The following is a 19,448-nucleotide window of genomic DNA, read 5'->3' as shown; positions in this document are numbered from 1 at the left end:
TGTTTTTCTCTCTACTTTGAATTCAATTTAATTGTTGCTAGTAAGGGCAAAGGAAAGAATCATGGAGGCTGTTATATTCCATGATTATAAATCCAAAAAATTAAGCTTTGGAATTCTACGATAAAACTAACTTTTTTCAAGTGTAAGGTATTAAAAGAGTTTGTACAGGTTTTGTAAGGTGCAAAAAGCATTTGTATTGCACTTCTGATGGTCTATATTAAAAAGCTCTCTCCCTCCTAAAGAAATTAATTTATAATAAATTGTTGTCTGTCCTATATTAGGAGTGGGAGTGGAGAATTACAGGCTGGAGGGAAATTAGAATGGGAGACAGTTCAGATAAATGAAATCCATAAATAATCTCCAAATCTCATTTCAACCTAGTTTCAACCTCCTCCTTCCATTTTCTTAAAAAAAAATAATTATAGGTTAAAATGGCAAGTACCATATTGTGTTCTGTATACTGTAGGTCTTTAATAAATGCTTTTTCTCTCTTCCTTGTTCTTTTTATTAGAAGTACTAATGAAGTTCTCAGTTTCAAAATATCAGTGCATACCATCCTTAACTTCTAAAAGAAACTGTTTAGATGAACTAGGGAATATCTGTTAAGTAGTTGGGATTCTTTAGAGAAAATGTTTTTTAAAGATGATGAAGCTTACTTCTTGCTAAAAATATCTACATTGCACATTGTATCTTCCATTTTGACATCCAAAATGTTGCCATCATTCTCATTAAGAACCAGTATTTTAGAGAGAGAACAAACCCCTTTTACAATTTGAATGGAAAAATTATAAGTCTGAGTTAGATTATGAAATGTGGCATTTGGAAGATCTGGATTTTTTCTCAAGGTATTATGTATTCTAAAATGGATAAATGGAAGTGAGTTGCCAATTACTTTAGATTTATCCTTGAATGTGTGAAGAAATGTGGAGAAAACAAAGAAGAATTGATTGTATATCTACAAAGACCTCCAAAAGATCTTAAGTATTTCTTTGTAAAGCAACATCTGTTTTCACAGAATACTGTTAATATCAACATAAAAAAATATAAATATTTAACATCTGCCTAAGCCAGGGGATCATTCGTGAGTTTTCCAATTTCTCATGAGAGGCTCCTGGCATCTCCTTATACTGTGATTTCATTTGATAGGATTGCCCATCTTGACTGCCCATCTATGATGAAATGAATAATTGATTTTAAAAAGAATAACTATAACAAAGCAAACATATGTAGACAATAAATAATAATAACAGCTTTCATTTCTATGGTAACCTAAGGATTGTAAAGAACTTTAATGTTCTCATTTGTTCCTCACAACAATCCTGTGAGGTAGGTGTTATTATTATCTCCTTTTTATAGTTAAGGAAACTGAAACTAAGAGACTCGTCCAATATCACATAGGTAGTAAGTGTCTAATGCAAGATTTAAATTCATATTTCCCTGACTCAAAGCTAGCACTCCACGAACTGTGCTAACTAGCTGCTTAGCTGGCTGTGAAGATAATATGGTCATATATTTACATTTGGAAGAGATCTTAGAGCAGGGGTTCCTAATATGTTGCAATAGAATTGGTTTTCTTTGTATTCCTATATATTTTAAGTATTTAAAAATAATATTTGGAGAAGGGATCTTTCTGGGTTTCACAAGACTGACATAGTGGCCTGTGATACACAACAAAGCTAAGAACTCCTGCCTTAGAAGCTCAGCTCCATCACTGTACAGATAACAAAGCTGAGACCTGAGGGATGAATTGACATTGTGAAGGTCACTTAAAACCTAGAGAGACTGAGAGATTATATAAGAATAGATAATTTACATTTCTGAAGTTAACAAATTAATCTAATTACAAGGCTGAAACTATGTTCTTGTTTGCAGACCTATAGCTTTTTGTGAAACTTTTTACAACTTCTTTTCCTATGAATACATGGAAACCATTAATTCCTTGTCCTGTAATATCCATTTTTCAGAGGACCAGGGCAGTAGTTGACTGAAAAATCCTGAATAAATTGGTCAATAGAAATAAATGAACACCTAAAAAGGTCATTATCAATAAGAATGTGAGAGGTAGCCTGAAGGTGTTTGCATGGATTTGATAGAATGACAGATGATAATGGGAACATTAGAGTTCTAATAAAAAATTAATTCATTCAATTAGCTTCCCTTTCAACTCAACAAACATTTTTTAAATTGACAATTTAAAGGGAGGACCTACTGGGTTGAAAATATTTGGCTTTGGAAGATTAAAAAGGGAGTCATCGTCCAAGAAGTCCTACACTAGTTCATTGCCTTCCGATGTATTTTTTCTTCTCATACTGCCTAGGGACCCATTAAAAACTGTATGTTGTTATTGTTCAGTTGTGTCAGACTTTGGTTTTTTGTTTGTTTGTTTGTTTTTGATGTCAGACTCTTTGTGACCCTAGTTAAGGTTTTCCTTGGCAAAGATATTGGAATGGTTTGCCAATTCCTTCTCAAGCTAATTTTACAGATAAGCAAACTGAGATAAAAGGGTGAAGTGACTTGTTCAGGGTCACACAGCTAATAAGCTGAAGCCAAATTTGAATTTAGGAATGTGAGTCTTCCTGATTGTAGACCAGGCATTCTATCCACAGTACCACCTAGCTGAGAATGCTCATTGTCATTGGATATAGTTTTTTTTTTTTTTTTTTTTTCATTCCCATACTGACTAGGGTCCCATGAAAAACTGTATAGTCTAAGACATTTTCAATCAATCATATGTTGAGCATTTGTTAAATATAAGGTATTATTTTTTAAAAATTAAGACAATGTACAAAGTCACAGTAATGTTTAATTGCTTTAAGGATTTTATCTTGCCTATTTTTTACACCGTTCTTCTTTTTTCCTCCTCTTCCTTCTTCTTTCTCTTCCTTCTCCTCTTCTTCTTTCTCTTCCTTCTTTTAAAAATTGAACAACTAGTCAAGGCAAGACCATTTTAGTGATCTGCTCCTAAGGAAATCTACCAAACAGAGGTTCTCCTTATATAAACTCAAGTTAAGAGCGGAAACCTTTTTATCATCTATTCCAAATATCTTGTATATATTTCACATCTTCACTTGATCAAATTGCTCAAGAAGAATGGAAGGTAGCTAGCATTTATTAAGCACCTTTTATGCACTGTGCTAAGCTCTTTACAGATATTGTCTCTTATTCTCACAGCAACCTCAGAGTGGTGATGGTGGCAGGTACTATTCTTATTTCCATTTTAAAGTGGAGGAAAGTGAGACAGAGGTTAAATGAACCAGGATTATACAGTGATTGTTTAAGGATATCTTTTAAATGTTCAATTCATTGTACCACCTAGCTTCCTCAGACAGCTAACCCTAGGGGTGTTGGTTTGACATTTGAACACAATTAAGTGGAAAGGCATGGGCAAAAACATTTATATAATTCCTACTGTGTACCAGTAACTGTGCTAAATGCTTTACAGATATATCATTTAATTCTTACAACAGCCCTGCAAAATAGATGCTGTTATGTCACTAATAGACTTTTTGCTAAAAAATTTTGTAGCTCAGGAAATGAGTGTTATCATTTTGGGTTATCATTGTGAAGAACCAGTTCCTCTGTTTCTCTCTTTTCCCCTATAACTTTGGATTCTGGTGATGGAGCAGTTTCCAGTTATTGGAAAGATACTGACCATAGGGTTAGAAAATCTGAATTAAAGTCCTGGCACAAGTGTTTTCTAGGTTTCTTTACAAGTTACTTAGAGTTCTATCTCAGATGTGAAAGGGACTTCACAATAATTATGACATACCCATCACAGAGTTGTTCTGAGAAAAGACCTTTAAAAATAAACAAAATCGCTAAAGTCGTATGGAAATAAGGGTTATTTTTAATTCAGCTTTGGAAATATTGCTCTGGGTTGATAATATAGCTTAAAGCGATGGAACAGTATACTGTTGGGGAAGGAATCTTGTCCTATCCCCACCTTTCCCCAGCCCTCCAATCCCCTAGCAACCACTAGGTCATTGGTACAGCTTCAGAGATTTAAGCGGCAGAGTCTTAAAGAGGAACTCACCATTGTTGACAGGATAGGAGGCAAAAATAGATATGTGTGCTCCTATACAATAGTTTACAATCATCAATGAAAAGACAAAGAGAACCAAGAAAGTTGTGCGCAATTTAAGCCATAATACAATAGCATTTGAGTTGCAGTAGAAAAAGAAGAAAGATTCCCGAATTTAAAAAAATTTTTGTATTATGATTGGCCGAAAAAGCAGGATATGAAAAACAATTTGGAGATTGGGAGTAAAATCAAACAGATGCAAACAGGAAATAAGGTCCACATCTTAACGTTTAATGTTCATAGGCTTCCTGCCTTACTTCGTGTCTATTAGAAGAGTCATGAAAGAAAAAAACAGGAGGGAGAAAGCGGGCTGGAAGGGGAGAGACGGGAAGGAAAGGGGTATCAGTTCAACTTCTGATCTTCCCGGTGCAGTAAGCGTTAAGGGGAGGAGAGGGATGACGCGGTTTGCGTCTGGAGCAGCTCCTTGGAGTCCACGGCATCCACAGCCTGAGCCTCGCCTTCCTTTCTCCCTCTGCAGACACACCGAGACACAAAAGCCAGTGCGAGAGACCCAACAGCATCATGACCGAAACCACCAAGACCCACGTTATCCTTTTGGCTTGTGGTAGTTTCAATCCCATCACCAAGGGGCACATTCAGATGTTCGGTGAGTCTTCCTGCCCACCCCCACCTGACCCCCCCACCCCCGCCCCGAACGTTTCCTCTCCTCTCCATACCTGTGTTTTCCAGTGTGATTGAATCTGCGGGCGTGTATTCCATTAGGGTGGGCACCACGGCTGCCTGCTTCCCCCGAGAAAGCCACATTTATTTATTGCAGGCCACATGAATGGATACGAAGGACGCCTTTCACAGGCTTGGAACAGCATCTGCTTGGTCTGAGCTCAGTGTAAACGAGTGGGTGGCGGGGGATGGGAGAAGTCAGGTTGAGGAAAAGATGGTTAGTTCTGGACTCGCAAATTCAGGTGGAATGGATCCATGGCAAGTTGGTCTGACTACTTGGTTCTGGGAACGCAGATGGCGTAGGCTTAGGAGCAGGAGAAGGAAAGGGTTGTGGGGCAGTGGGATGGGAGGCTATTTGCTCAGGATGTACGGAGAGAGTGGAGTTAAATAATGTATTTGCACCAGGGACGAATGGACACACACGCACACACATCGGCAGCTGCTCAGGTTATCCAGATAGGGACATCAATTGAATCAATTGGTTTAGAGGTTGGTAAAAAGTGGGAGCCAAACTGATGGAAAGAGAGGACTGGGGTGTCTACATAACAGCTGATGTTTGGGGATTATTGGAGGTGGGAGGTGAGAGATGGTGAGTCCTTCTCTGATCCGGGTTGGATTCTGGTACCAGCTGCATTGGAATGGGAGGGGTAGGATTGTCGGTAGTGGACAGCTCCTCAGGAGCGGGTGTTAATGGGATCAGTGGCGATAGTTGCGTCAGTGAAATGGGGATCTAAGGGATGGTTTGGAGGTTTTTAAGATGTTGTTTATTTTTATTTAAAAGGTTGATGGGAGAAAGGAGAGAGAGAGAGAGAGAGAGAGAGAGAGAGAGAGAGAGAGAGAGAGAGAGAGAGAGAGAGAGAGAGAGAGAGAGAGAGAGAGAGAAGGGTCCATGGCTGTTTGTTTGGGTCTGGTATTAGTGAGAAGGAGATCAGTGTCGGTAGAGGTCTCGATTCACTATCAGTAGACAGGAAATTTCTCTAGACTCTTAGAGGATCTGCGCGGACCATAGAAATAGAGTGTTTTAGGCCCTAAGGTATTGTCGTAGTGATCCAGCACTGAGAAGAAGTCGAGGACAGAAGTAGTTAAGTGACTACTGTTCTCCGGGGAATGCCGGAGACTGGAAGAAGGTTTAAAAAGAACCGATGGTGAAAGATTTGTGTCTGAGGCCCATTGACCTGGACCGCTAGAAGAATAGTCGCTATCCAGAGGCTTGGGTGCTGAAACGCTGGGAGAGACGCAATATCGGGTCCGTACACACGTGTTCACCACAGAGATCGGGTGGGGAGCAGTTTAATGTGAAAACACGGTCGTGTGTGTATGTGTGTATCTTTAAGGATCTTTTACAAAGCTCCATATGACAGCAGGAAAGATGGAATATGAAAATAACTGTTTTGTGGGAAAACAAAGGGCTGGTTTAGACCAACAGTATTAATTTAAAACAGAAGCTGGAAAGAAAGATTAGGAAAGGTTCAGTGAAAAAAAATGCAAAGCCAGTTTCAGCAGCACAGAGAATAGGAAAAGACCTTCATTGCCCCGTACATTATACAATATAGATTCTCTCATTTTAAATGCCTTATTAGAAAGCAATTGTAAAAATACCCAAGAAACAAAAGACCTCAGCAACAGGCTTTGATGCAAGAATGAAGAGTTATGTATGAGCAAACAGCGTTAAGTGGAGAGGTAAAAGGGAGATAAGTACAAGAGAACTACCTGTCCTTATTTCCTCCTGTCTTGCCACTTCCTGTCGAGAAAATGTCTTTCTTTAGGCTCAAATTGTAGATAGTATTTATGCTATTCTTCAACAGCTACATTTGGCAAGCTTGTGGTTGTTTTTTGTTTGTTTTTGTTTAGAAAATGTGACAAATGGATTAAAGTATATTTGCAGGAAGGTGATTTTTTTTGCCTCATTTAAGGGTTAGGTAGGCTCAAAACATCTGTGATAACTGTAATTAGGGAGGGAATAATTATTTAATCCTCTATGAATTTACTCTACAAACTCAGAACATATATTACAAGCACTACACTTTATAATGACTATGTACCCTTACTATTATCTTTATCCTAAACTACTCCAGCAAAAGTTGATCAAGGAGTATAAGGATACCCATGACCAAAAATTTAAAAAAAAAAAAAAAAGACACACTAAGGTTATCTTTGAGATGCATCAGATACCTCAATTCTATAAGCTGATCTGGTCATGGGCAATGTCCCAGTAGTGGTCTTTAATCATGAATTACAGTATCTTTAAAATGAGACTAAACTTAGGTTACAAAATTGCTGTGACCATAGATGACCATTTTGAGTCCTTAAATTATATCTGCGTGTGTGCGCGCGCTCGAGTGCGAGTGTGTGGGGGTGGGATATGTGTGTTTGTAGGGAGAGAAGAGAAAAAGAGAGAGAGAACAAACTTTGAGAGAACATAGATATGAAACTTAAAGGATGTACTGATGAAGAGAATATCCACATTTATGAAACTACATATCTACTGAAGCAATGAACTATATATATGTATATATATATAAAGTGATATATGTATTATACACATGCATACATGTATATGAATTTATAGCATATGTTCATAAATGTGGCTATATCAGGTTTTACAAGTGGATTTTAGTGAATTTTCCTTCTTTCACTTTTTTCTTGGTATATTCTTCATCTCTCTTCCCCAGTTTTGCTCATCTCCTTCAACCATTCTATATTAGTGAACTTCATTCTATACTCTTGGCTTTTAAAATTTATCAGTGTCAGAAATCCTTTATAAGACAAAAGGTTTCTCCTTTCAGGGACAGAGAGCACCCTGGATAGCTTGCTCTGATTTCTTCCCTGGATGACTATATGCCAAATCTAAGGTAAAGAACCAAGAATTCTGTTATGGGGCTGCAGCACACTGGCCAGAGGATCAGGTTGCAGAGATGAAGGACTTTTGCATAGGGGACAATGAACAGCTGTTCACCTCCAGAGAGGACAGTAAAGAGGACTTGTAGTGTATAGTTACAAAGAACTTGTGAAGAGAAGTTTGAATGAATAGTCCTGGACATGGTTGCCAATGGAAGATGCTAGCAATATTTGGTGTACTTAGGTTCCTCTTTTAAGTGCTTTAAACTGATACTTGAAAAAGATAAGACAGTAACTGCAATGATATCAAAGAATGTGCTATGTAGCAAAAGAAGCAGGACAAATATATATAAGCAAAGAAAATAACATGTATTTTAAATTAATATAAAGAAGTTTGTGGGATCTGGGAATTAAGAATAGAATAGGGTTCTATTTTGTTAAATCCAATGGCAGTGTAATTATTGACTGACCTTGAGAACACATGATTCTACAGTCACTTTGCTTGTTCTCTCCTTCATTTGGGTTTACTCTTAACAGAATAAAATTATAAGGAACATCAATTAAATAAGACTATTTAAAATGAATTTCCCATTCCTAGAGAAACTAGTGTTTGCTTAATGAAGTTATTTGTCTTCTATTTTATCACCTAAAGTTCATTTAATATTTCATTTTATAAAACCACAATAATAATAAGAGTAATAAGATACTCCCCCAACAAAATTGCATGAAACTTATAACTAAATAAAACAAAGTCTCTCCCCATTCAAAGGATTTAGTGCTTAACACATGGTAGGAAGTTAATAAATATTTATTGAATAAATTAATGTTTTTAAAATAAAGTTACAATCATTGCATTGCTCTTGTTTTTATTTCCAGCTTACCTTCTTGTAGGTCATATAATAGGGAATAAAAAAGAAATAGCATTCAGAAGTAGAGATTATATTAGTTTATATCATTTTCTATTTCTGTTTAGCACTTAAATCATTCTTTACATTTTTCAAGGGACTTAGAAGGATCTTTATAGGTTGTTCCTTCAATGTTAAGAAAAAATATTGGTATTTTCGTATCTGTTTGTTTGGGGGTTATTGGTTTTTTGTTTGTTTTGACAAAGAAGCAGAGTTGGGAATTAGTGCCATGGGAACTATAGCTACATGGTTCTACTCATTCAAAAAGCAGGAAAAAAAACCAAATATTATTTGATATACATATATACATAATAACCAAGACTACTTCAATCACAATGGTATAAGCTTGTGGAATGAATCTTCAGGCCCTGAGAATGTAGAGTTTCATGATCATTCCTATGTTAGCTCAGTCTCAAATCAACTCCACCACTTATGAATTCTGACATTGAAATACTTAATGATTAGTAAAAGTATTATATCGATATGAACAACTTTCATAGTAAAAATACTACATTGATATAAGCCAACATTCTTTTTATATTTGGACTGCTATACCTGCCAACCAATTCCAAATCTTGAATGAAGTTGCAAGCCTAGGAGAATCTTTTGGAGTGGAGTGGGTAGGAAGAATAAGGTCTGGGGAGGACAAAGAGAAGTGGGTTTGACTGTGGGGTAAATGATGGAGATAGAGGATTTGGTCAAGGCTGAAACATTTTGGATGCTTTAGTAATAACCAAATTACTAACTGCACATTTATTGTCTTCCTCTATCCCAATAATTTCAAAACATTTTTAATTTTGAGGGGGAAAAGGTTGAATTAGTTATTTTGAATAGACAGAAATATATACTGTTTCTCATGAAAAACAATGAAAGGAACTAGACATTTTGGGAGATTGCTTAAGTCACACAGTGCAGTAATAAAATTTATGATTAGAGAAGCTTGAATAGTTAATCTATATCTATATGCTTGTGTGTGCATATAAATTCCAGAAGGAGGAAAATATCATCTTCTTCTGTTTTATGTGTTTATTTCAATATAACAGATCCTAAGGAGAAAAAGAAATCCCAAGTGATAATAACTTCTTATATGCTTTAACAACAAACTTTTGCATTCGTTATCTTATTTGATACTAATAACAATCTTTTAAGATGAGATATGTAGATGATTTCATTTATTCAAAAACATGGAAGTAATAGACAGGCCTAGGTGCTAAGCAGGCACCTAGAGTGCCTAACTTTTCACCTCATCTGTATCTCAAAATATTGAAAAATATGGGGAAGGAAGATTCTCTACTTGGAATGTGTTTATTTTGTAATTAACAAAGTAATTCTTCAGTATTTTAAAGCAGAAATGTCAAACTGGCAGTCCCTCAAACTAACAGCCTGAATCAGATTAAAATGTTCTTGAAAATATGTAACTTATTAAATAAAAATACAATACAACATAGTTAATGTAAATTTTTTGTTTTCTAAGTAAATATGAAAGTAACTTATTAAATAAAAATACAATACAACATAGTTAATGTAAATTTTTTGTTTTCTAAGTAAATATGAAATCTGCAGAGATCCATTTATATTTGAGTTTAGCATCACATCATTAAAGGATCTGGGAATTCATCAATGTGGGTATTCTCTCCATGAATATAGGTCACAATATATTCATTCCTTTTTATCCTATGTGACTTTTGTCCATGTCTTCCTATACATTTTCCATACCCAATATAGATCTGAGGTCCCAGAATATTAAAAAAAATATATTGCTTAAAAAAAACCCACCTCACAGATTTTTTAGGGAAAAACTTTAACAATTAACCAAGCACTATTCATCCTGCTCTCTTCCTTTTATTCAATCTTGAGACTAATATATTATTCATTATCAGTGTCTGCTTGAGATATAAGTACTAATGGATCAGCCCTGTGAACTGTCTATTTTACTTCATATCATAATCTGAGCAATAGACATTTTTTAAACTACTTGGTTTTTCTTGTTGGATCTACAAATAAGAACATTGGAAGAATTTCTATAGACAATATCTTTTCCATTTGGATTTTATGTTGCACATTTTCCTTGACAGTGTTTTTCACCTTCAGAAAGCATATGCCTTTCTGTTTTATGCCTCACTTCATATTGATAATCTGAGGTTTATTTAATAAGTAATCTATGACATCTATCAGGGAATCTTGTATGTTATACCTATATGAGGTACAAGAAGCACCTGAAAGGTTGTATTTTATTCTATCAATTCAAATACTTTTTTGGAGTGAAAAAATAATAAGCAAAGTGGATCTTGTATTTTCTGTTTACTATTCTAGTTCTGTATATAGATTGATTTTGCATAATGTAAAAATATAATTTGCAAAAGCTTGCTTGATGCCTTTTAATACCTTTCTTCATCAAAGATGTCCTTGATATGTATGTAGATCAGAGATGTAGATCAGAGATGTCAACACAGAGGTAAAATTATTTAAGAAAATAAATAAAAATATAGTAGATCATAGATAATGTTAATATGTGGTTTTTAAGGCCTACAGAGATCCTTATATCAGGTTTTGGAGCTGCCATTTCTACTTGAGTTTGATATCATTGCTTTAGATCATTCTAAAAATTTTGTAGAGATGAAAAAATAGGTCTGTGATTAGTTATTGATGCTTTTTTGATGTCTTGTTTGGGGGGGTTATAATATCACCAGTGATTTCTTCCAAAGTCTTGGTATAATTCCTCTTGAGAACAAAGACCAATCCCTTAGTCCCCTCAAGAATCTCCTCAAACATGGACCATTTGTGTATTTCTCTGTTCTAAGGTTTCTCTGTTTTCTTTAATGCTATCTCTACATTTAGCATATTCAGGATCGGTTCTAAATGTATTATATCTACTATTACTGATGGGAAAAAATATAAAGAATGTTAGAGAAACTTTGACATATCTGTTCATCTGTTGATGCAGGACCATGCATTTTATCTCTGGAAGGGATGTTTGAGACCTTGTTCAATTACTTTATTTTATAGATGATGAAAATTAAACCCATAGAATTTAAGTGACTTGCTTAAGTTTGCATGGATAAGAAGCAGAGTCTAGATTTGAATCCAGGACCTCTTTTTCATTATGTTTTGTAATTCTCCTTAATGTTCTTGTGGTAAACTGACTTAGTTGAGTCTCATGATGAGTTTTATGCAAACTCATTTTCTCCTCCATTGCTTTTTACTCTTATATTAGAAAATAATTTCTCATAATTTTCATCACTCCTCACTATAAAATTTCACAAATGAATTTATATTTTAAACTAGTATTTGCTATAATTCTTTACTTATCAAAGATCATGAAATCATAGAACTAGAATTGAAAGTGAAGCATGTTCAGTTTTATCTCCATTTTATTGATGAGAATACTGAGATCCAATACAGTGCACTATGATAAAAGAAAAATGAATTTAAAACTTAAAGGAGCTCTTTGAGCTGCTCTCAAGGAGCTTACAATTTAACAGAGGAAGACAACAAATAAAAGAAAACTGAAAAAGGGTGGGAAAGGTCTTAGACATGATGGTGGTGGAGTCAGAATGAAGGAATATAGAAATGAAAAGTTAATTGGGTTAACACTTTAAATGATGATTTTTGGGAGAAATTTTTTCTTCCATTTTCCAGGTCACCAGTCAGAGGAACAGAAGCAATTGAGGTTTTATGACTTGTAAGTAACAAAGCTAATGCAATCTCTTTGATAATTATTTTCCTGGTGATGAGCTTTCCTTGAAGGGAAGCATAAAGAGGAATGATGATGATAGAGTGAAATCCAAAGAGGGCAGCTGATATGACATAAAGAAAAGTTAAATGACTTGTCTAAGATCTCATTGATACATTAATGCCAATATTTGAATTCAGATCCTCTGATTCAAAATCCAATGCCCTTTCCTTTAATACTTTCCTACATGAAATGATTTCTAAGCTCTTTCTCCCTCTTAATTTTGGAAATTTATTACAGAAAATAGTGACAATGTAAATTATATTGACAATATGTGTCAATATTTGTTCATTTATCCATTTTTGAGATATATTTTATTTTTTTTGTATTTTTATTTCATTTGAGTTGCTGTAGCTAAAAATTTATCACATAATGGCCAACCTAGTTTGGTTGAAATTTTTTTATGTGATCAATTGGGTTCTCAGGCATGATCTATGGCCCAACTATTAAAAAAAAAATTTTTTTCTAGCATACCAGAACTTTTGAGCATTTATGTTCTACTAACAGAAACTTAGTATCACTTTCATAGTATGATGAGGCAGATGAGTAGGACTTTTGTGAAAGAGAAAGAGGAGCTTTTAATTTAATTTTCCTTTGAGGTTTAGAATTTAAGACAAAAATGCCTATGTAATATGTTCTTTAAATATGAAAGTACAAAAGGATATATTTGAAAGAATAGTAACCTGGAAGGAACTGAGGTTCAGGTTCTAGTCCCTGATCATTCATTCTGTCACCTTGATTATATCCTTTCAATATTCCATAATTCAGTTCCACTTCTCTAAAATGAGGCTGTTGGATGAGATTGGAGATTCTCAAACTTTTGTGTTATGGACCCTTTTGACAGTTTTGTGAAGTCTATGTAACCTTTCTCTAAATAATGTTTTTAAGTGCACCAAATGAAGTGCATAGGATTAAAAAAGGAAATCAATTATATTGAAATGCAATTTTAGACATATTTTAAAAACTAAGTTTTTAAAGCTCCCAAGTTAAGAACCCAAAGATTAGTTGATATCTAACTTCTTTTTCTGTTCTAATTTTCTTTGAGTTGAATAGTAATCTCCCCCATCAGTTTCTTGTTTTTAAAATATGTTTGCCAGAGGATTAGCATTTTGTTGTTAGTTTTAAAAATGTACTTAAGGTTAAGATTATATCTGCAGAACAATTTAATTGGATTACAGAATGCAGAAGCAATTTGACCCATCCAGATATGATTTGCTTTGCCTTATTTGTATCATTATGTGTAATGGCTAAACAGCTCTCCAATTCTTCTTACATATTTCTCCTCTATTCCCTATTTTTTAACAAAAGGAGGGATGTTAAGGAATGCTTTACCTAAACTAAGAAGACTCTTGAAGGTTAGAACATTTGAAAGGGAATTATTGTAATTAAACTCTCAGCAGGATCTAGTTGGATTGTTCTGAGCTACATGTCCAAGAAAAGTGTGTAAATCCATTGACTTTATGGAAATTGGGCAATTAAAAAAAAGGAGGAATGTTTTATCTTTTTTAGTAAAAATATAGAAGAATCCCTAAAGTTGATTACAAAGAACATTTTGAATCTCCGTAATATGATGCTGCTGACACAGTCCCATAAGCAATTCTAGTAGCTGCCCCTCACTGTGGTAGCAGCCGTTAAACTTTAATAGCTTACGTTCTCAAACCTCTGGCTGTGATAGATTTCCTCTGATGGAAATAGCACAAATGATGCATGATAATTGGTGGTAGGCTCCAAACCCAAAGCCACGTCTCCTTAGGATGCCAGAATAACTACAATAAAAATTGAAAAACGTAATCAATACACCAATTGTTTTGTTCATAGAAACCATTCTGAGTAATTTACAACATCTCCCAATTTCATGTTCCCTGATCCCACTGATTTTATGAGCTTTTTGTTGTTGTTGTTGTTGTTGTTGTTAGCATTATAAGATTATTGTTAAGAACAAAATCCTTTCTTTTCTAAGATAATTTCCAAATCAAGCAACAAATCACAACAAAGACAATAGTGTGGAGATCTAAATAGGTTTCCTCCCTTTTCTTCCCTCTTCTCACATTTCATTTTAATTGTTCAAATCCTTAATGCTTGAGCCTCTGTTTGGAGCTATCAGAATCAAGAGGATTACAAACTCACTGACTTGTTGCTTAATAAAAAAGTATTTTTAAAGTATACTAATTTTGTGCTATTTCTACACAAATCTATAAAACCAAACAGGAAAAATGAACAATTTGGCTTATGGATGTTAAAATGCAAGAGAGCTGTTAAAATACAGGGGAGCCACCTGACAGTGGCTACTGAAGATCCAACCCAGAATGGATCTCCTCTTGTGAGAGGATGATACAAGGAGACTGAGAGGCAGTTGCTCTTCTCAGACCTCTCTCCTCTTCCCTCAGCCTCCAATTTATCTCATTCCCACTCTACAACACCTGCGTCAGCAAATGCTGCCCTGCAACTCCTTCAGATGTTAGCCACTAGTACATTGTCCTGCATTGGATAGGTGCACAATAAGAATTTGATAATAGTGTTAAATACCTGTGTTCAGTCAGTGCTTTTAGTGTTGTTGTTGGTTTAAAGAAATAATTTTTGCCATGAATTGGTAATAAGCGTCATAAAGAAAAAGAAAGAAGATTAAATCTTATTATAAATATATCATGGTGATAAAAATTCTTGAAGAAAACAAATTTCCAAAGACTCACTAATTTCAAATAGTATTTAGTACAATAAAAGAAGTCACTAAATCCCATAGATTTTATTGTAATTGGACTTGGCCAATAGAATGTTCATGCATTGTTATAGAATATTTGACTTTATTATTTGAATATCCATTAAATGGAAACTTGGTGATACAATGAATAAAGTGCTAGTTCTAGAGTCAGGAAGACCTGAATTTGAACCAGGACTCAAACATTTCCTAACTGATCCTCAGCAAATCACCTAAACTGTTTGCCTCAGTTTTCCCACCTGTAAAATGGACATGGTATAGCACTTACCTCCTATGGTTGTTGTGAGGGTCAAGTGAGATAACATTTGCAAAAGACAATGCAGTACATAGCATACAATAGGTGCTCTATAAATGCTTATTCCATTCCCCCCTTAAGATTCATTTATCACAGATGTACTAGGAGTCTGTAGCCTCTAAAGTGTTGTGGTAGATACCGAGGAATGCAAAGATGGATGACACGACCTCTCCCCTCAAGTTCTTCTAATAAGAATAAGACTTTTATACAGATATGTGAAAATATAATACAAGAGATGAAGTAGGTTCATCAATATTAGAGAGTTTCTAGTCACTGTCAATGAGTAGGTTTAAATTCATCTGAGCTATATAGCAGATAAATTAAAAAAAGGGTTCTAGCCCCTAACTATTTTCACCAGCCTTCAAAGAGGGGGATACTATCTTCCTTTAGTAAAGCTACACTTCCCCCATAGCATACTTCGAATTCCCCTAGAATTAAAAAATTTATTATGAAGCCAGCATCAAAAAGAAATATTATGAGAATAGACTTATTTTTATTATATTTAAGCCTATTTTCATATTTCTGCTAAACTGATTGGCCATTCTTTAGAGTCCCTAGACATTTGGAAATATCCTAAAATGAATATTATGTGTGTGGGCCTATGCATGGGTATGCTTGTGTCAAATTTTTAAAAAGTGACCTTTTTTTTGGTCAGCCCAGTCCAGATTTCACCTATAGTCATCCTTATTTCCATCTGTGTAACACTTTTTTTTTTAAATTTTGCAAAGCATATTAACATTGAATATTTTATTTGATCCTCACTTAACAACTTGAAGTAGACAGCACAAAAATTATTGTCTCCATTTTACAAATTAGGAAATTGAGGCTCAGAGAAATTATGACTAGTGTATAGTTTATAGTAAAATGGAAGGACATTTATATTAAAAATTATTAAATGGGAAGACATTTATATATTTATAAAATGGGAGATTTTATAACTTCTTCTTATTTCTGCTGTTATATTGCCTAAGCATTTTTTGACCTTCCCTCATTTCAATTAAGTTTTATTAAACAAGCATTATATTACATTGGGCTTACAACAACAAAAATTTAACAGTTTCTGTATTCAAGGAGCCTATTTTATGGAGGGAGGGTGGAAAAGATAAATTTTGAACAGATAAATATAATAAAGAAAAAGAGGAAGGAGAGAGTGCTAATAATTCAAGACGTCATTAGAAAAGATTTCATTGAAGACATGGCATTTAGCTGAATCTGGGAGATGATTCTGAGAGGTAACAATAGGAAGGATGTACTTTCCAGTTTGGAAGAACATATGAATGCAAAGATGACCATATTTTTAGACCCAAGGTTTATATCTGGTCCAAAAACTTATCTTTGACAGGAGTTCTAAGAAAAGGTTTTTGAGCAGCAGGGTTATTCTTTGTAATATGGAAAGTTAAGTATGTAGTTGACATCAATTGTGGAACAAAAATTACAAAAATTGAGGCTAGTCAATGTCGGAATGGTTATAGAAAATGGGCAAAAATAATGCATTATTAATATAGCTGTGAATTAGTATATTCATTTTGCATAGCAATTTGGAATTATGTAAAAAAAGTAGCTAAAAAATTCAAATCCTTTGAAATAGAGATCCACTGCTATGTATATACACTAAGGAGATAACTGACAAGAAGAAAGTTCTCATCTTATAAACATAAAGATGTTTATAGTAGTATTTTTCATGTGTGTATATGTGATAGCAAAGAACTAGAAACAAAATAGATGCTCATCGATTGAGGAATGGCTAAATCAATTGTACATGAATGTAATGTGCTATCAGCAATAATGACTCTAACAAAGAAACATGGAAAGACTTTCACAAACTGTGAAATAAGTGAAATAAGCAGAGCCAAGAAAACAATCTATAAAATAGTGGTAACAGTGTAAATGGCAGAAACAAGAACCACAAATCAACAACAAATAAATGTAAAATTGCAATGAACAAGTTTTGCTCTGAAGAAGACAGCAGAGAAATACCTCTTCTCTCCTAACTATACCCCCAACACTTTTATGAATATAAGAGGTTCATGGGTGTGAAACATTCCATATATTTTCAGATTTTTTTTAATATATCTATCAGTTTTGCCATTTTTCTCTTCTTTTTCATCCTTTTTTTGTCTTCTTGCTCTTTTAAAAAAATTCTTTGTTATAAAAGGAAATTGAGGTAATGTAATAATATCATTTTAGTAATAGTAGAAATAGGTAATAAAAATAAAATTAATTTTCAAAAACATTCAATTAGAGAGCTTGCTTCAACATATTAATAATGTTTTAGCAGTTATTTTTATTTACAATACTATATTACAGACTGGGATTAACAAGTTCCTTAAACTTATCCATTGATAGCATATTAGTCCCTTTTTTAGCTCTTTCAAGTTTTGAAGGCCACCCCTTTGTCTGACTTGTCTTGAATTTGGTGAGCAAATCCGTGTTCATCTTCTTCATCCTTCACTGATTTTATAGACTATATTTTATAGACTAATGGAAAGAGCACAAGATTTGATGACTGGGAACCTGGATTCTAATTTTAAGTCCTGACACTTATTTTCCATGAAAAACTTAAATAAGTCACAACTTTTTGAACCTGTTTCTTTATTTGTATAGTTAAGGAGGTAAATTAAATAGCTAACTTCCAGAGCCCTCCCACCTCTACATCTATCATTCTATGAATTAGTGTCCCTTCCATTTCTTCATGTCATATTTCCCAAGAAGTCAGGACCCTGGTAGGAATTTCCCTTTGCTGGCCAATTTTTGCGCCAATATTATCTGGGAGCATCTAGAGAGCTAGATGTTAACATAGAGTATATTTTCATTCTAGAAATAAAACTGTGGTGCTCAGTGTCTTTTAAATCATTAGTACTCCTAAACCTTTCTCCCCCACCCAAGTCTTATCTCTCTTAGGTTGGGGAATTGGGTTTCTCCACTGTGGTACTCTCCTACACTCTTCCCAACCTTTATCTCCTCACCCACAGAGAGGTGGAGTGCTTATTCCCATAATCACTGAGATTAAACTCCATCACTAACTATTCATGTTTCTCTTAAAATATTTATGTGTTGTTAAATATTTAGCAGCATTTGGTACAGCACATGAAATACTGAATCTTTAAAATAATTCACAAGTTGGATCTTTTTTTTTATTCAAAAAACTGCATCCATTTTAAATTTAAATTAAGAAAAAAGACAAAAAAATATTGTGCATATAAATCACAGCTCTGATTATACCATTTAGAATGAACCTTCTTGTTTGCTACCATTTTAATATTATTTACTTGTTCTCCCCCCAGTGAATCCATGCTTGTAGATAACATATGATTTTTCACATGCCACAAAGAATATTGATGAAAAGCAATGAGCAATTTTTTCAACTACTTCTCTAGTTCACTGACATGTTAATAATACATCTCAGAATTTAGGAACTGAATTGTTAATGCATAAGATGTCTCTGTGCATTGGGTGCATTGGGTGTCTCTGGTCTGTTTCTTCATCTCAATATTGGGATTATTGACACTAACTTAGATCAGCTAGATTGGGTGAGCAATGGATAGAGTGAAGGGCCTCAGACACTAAGCAAGTCACTTAGCTCAGTTTGCCTCAGTTTCCTCATCTGTAAAATAAAAGAGAGAAGGAAATAGCAAACTACTCCAAAATCTTTGCAAGAAAACTCCAGATGGGGGTCACATAGAATTGGACAAACTGGAAACAACAATGAAACAAGAACAAAATTTCTTTCAAGGGATGCTTCTGAAGTACTTTCCCAATATGCTGGAAATACATTAGAAAAATGGAATGTTACTTTCAAAATGAATATTAAAAAATCCTAAAGTGATCTGCATGATTTTCTCTCTAGAAAGTAAATATAAGGTTTAAATATGAAGATCTAACCTGTGCAGTAGAAAAAGAGCTATAAATTCTGTTAATTTACTCACCTTGATTTATAGCTAGAAAGGATTTCAGGGCTTATCTAATCTAATTCCTTTATTTTCCAAATGAGGAAATAGGTAACTTGTCCAGGATCACAAATAGTGATTATAATAAGGTTGAAATCTAGGTCCTTTAGTTCCAAAAAAGATCTCTTTCCCTTATGTCTATCCATCAAATATTATATATATATATATATATATATATATATATATATATATATATATATATATATATATATATATATATATATATATATATATATATATATATATGTATAT

At 34.1% G+C, this 19,448-nt stretch overlaps 1 protein-coding gene across 3 annotated transcripts in view; it reads left to right on the top strand.

Moving 5' to 3' along the window:
- The first annotated feature begins 4,486 nt into the window (after positions 1-4,486).
- NMNAT2 (nicotinamide nucleotide adenylyltransferase 2) overlaps positions 4,487-19,448 on the top strand; it is a 191,891-nt gene continuing 176,929 nt past the window's right edge. For all 3 annotated transcript variants that reach the window (XM_074308554.1, XM_074308553.1, XM_074308555.1), the window contains exon 1: positions 4,487-4,688. In XM_074308554.1, coding sequence (XP_074164655.1) covers positions 4,604-4,688 — 85 coding nt within the window. In that variant the 5' untranslated portion in view covers positions 4,487-4,603. The remainder of the gene's footprint in view (positions 4,689-19,448) is intronic.

Source organism: Sminthopsis crassicaudata, chromosome 4 (genome assembly GCF_048593235.1).
Source record: "Sminthopsis crassicaudata isolate SCR6 chromosome 4, ASM4859323v1, whole genome shotgun sequence".
Lineage (NCBI taxonomy): Eukaryota > Metazoa > Chordata > Mammalia > Dasyuromorphia > Dasyuridae > Sminthopsis > Sminthopsis crassicaudata.
Note: the sequence above shows the minus strand (reverse complement) of the source record. Positions and strands in the feature narration are given on the sequence as shown.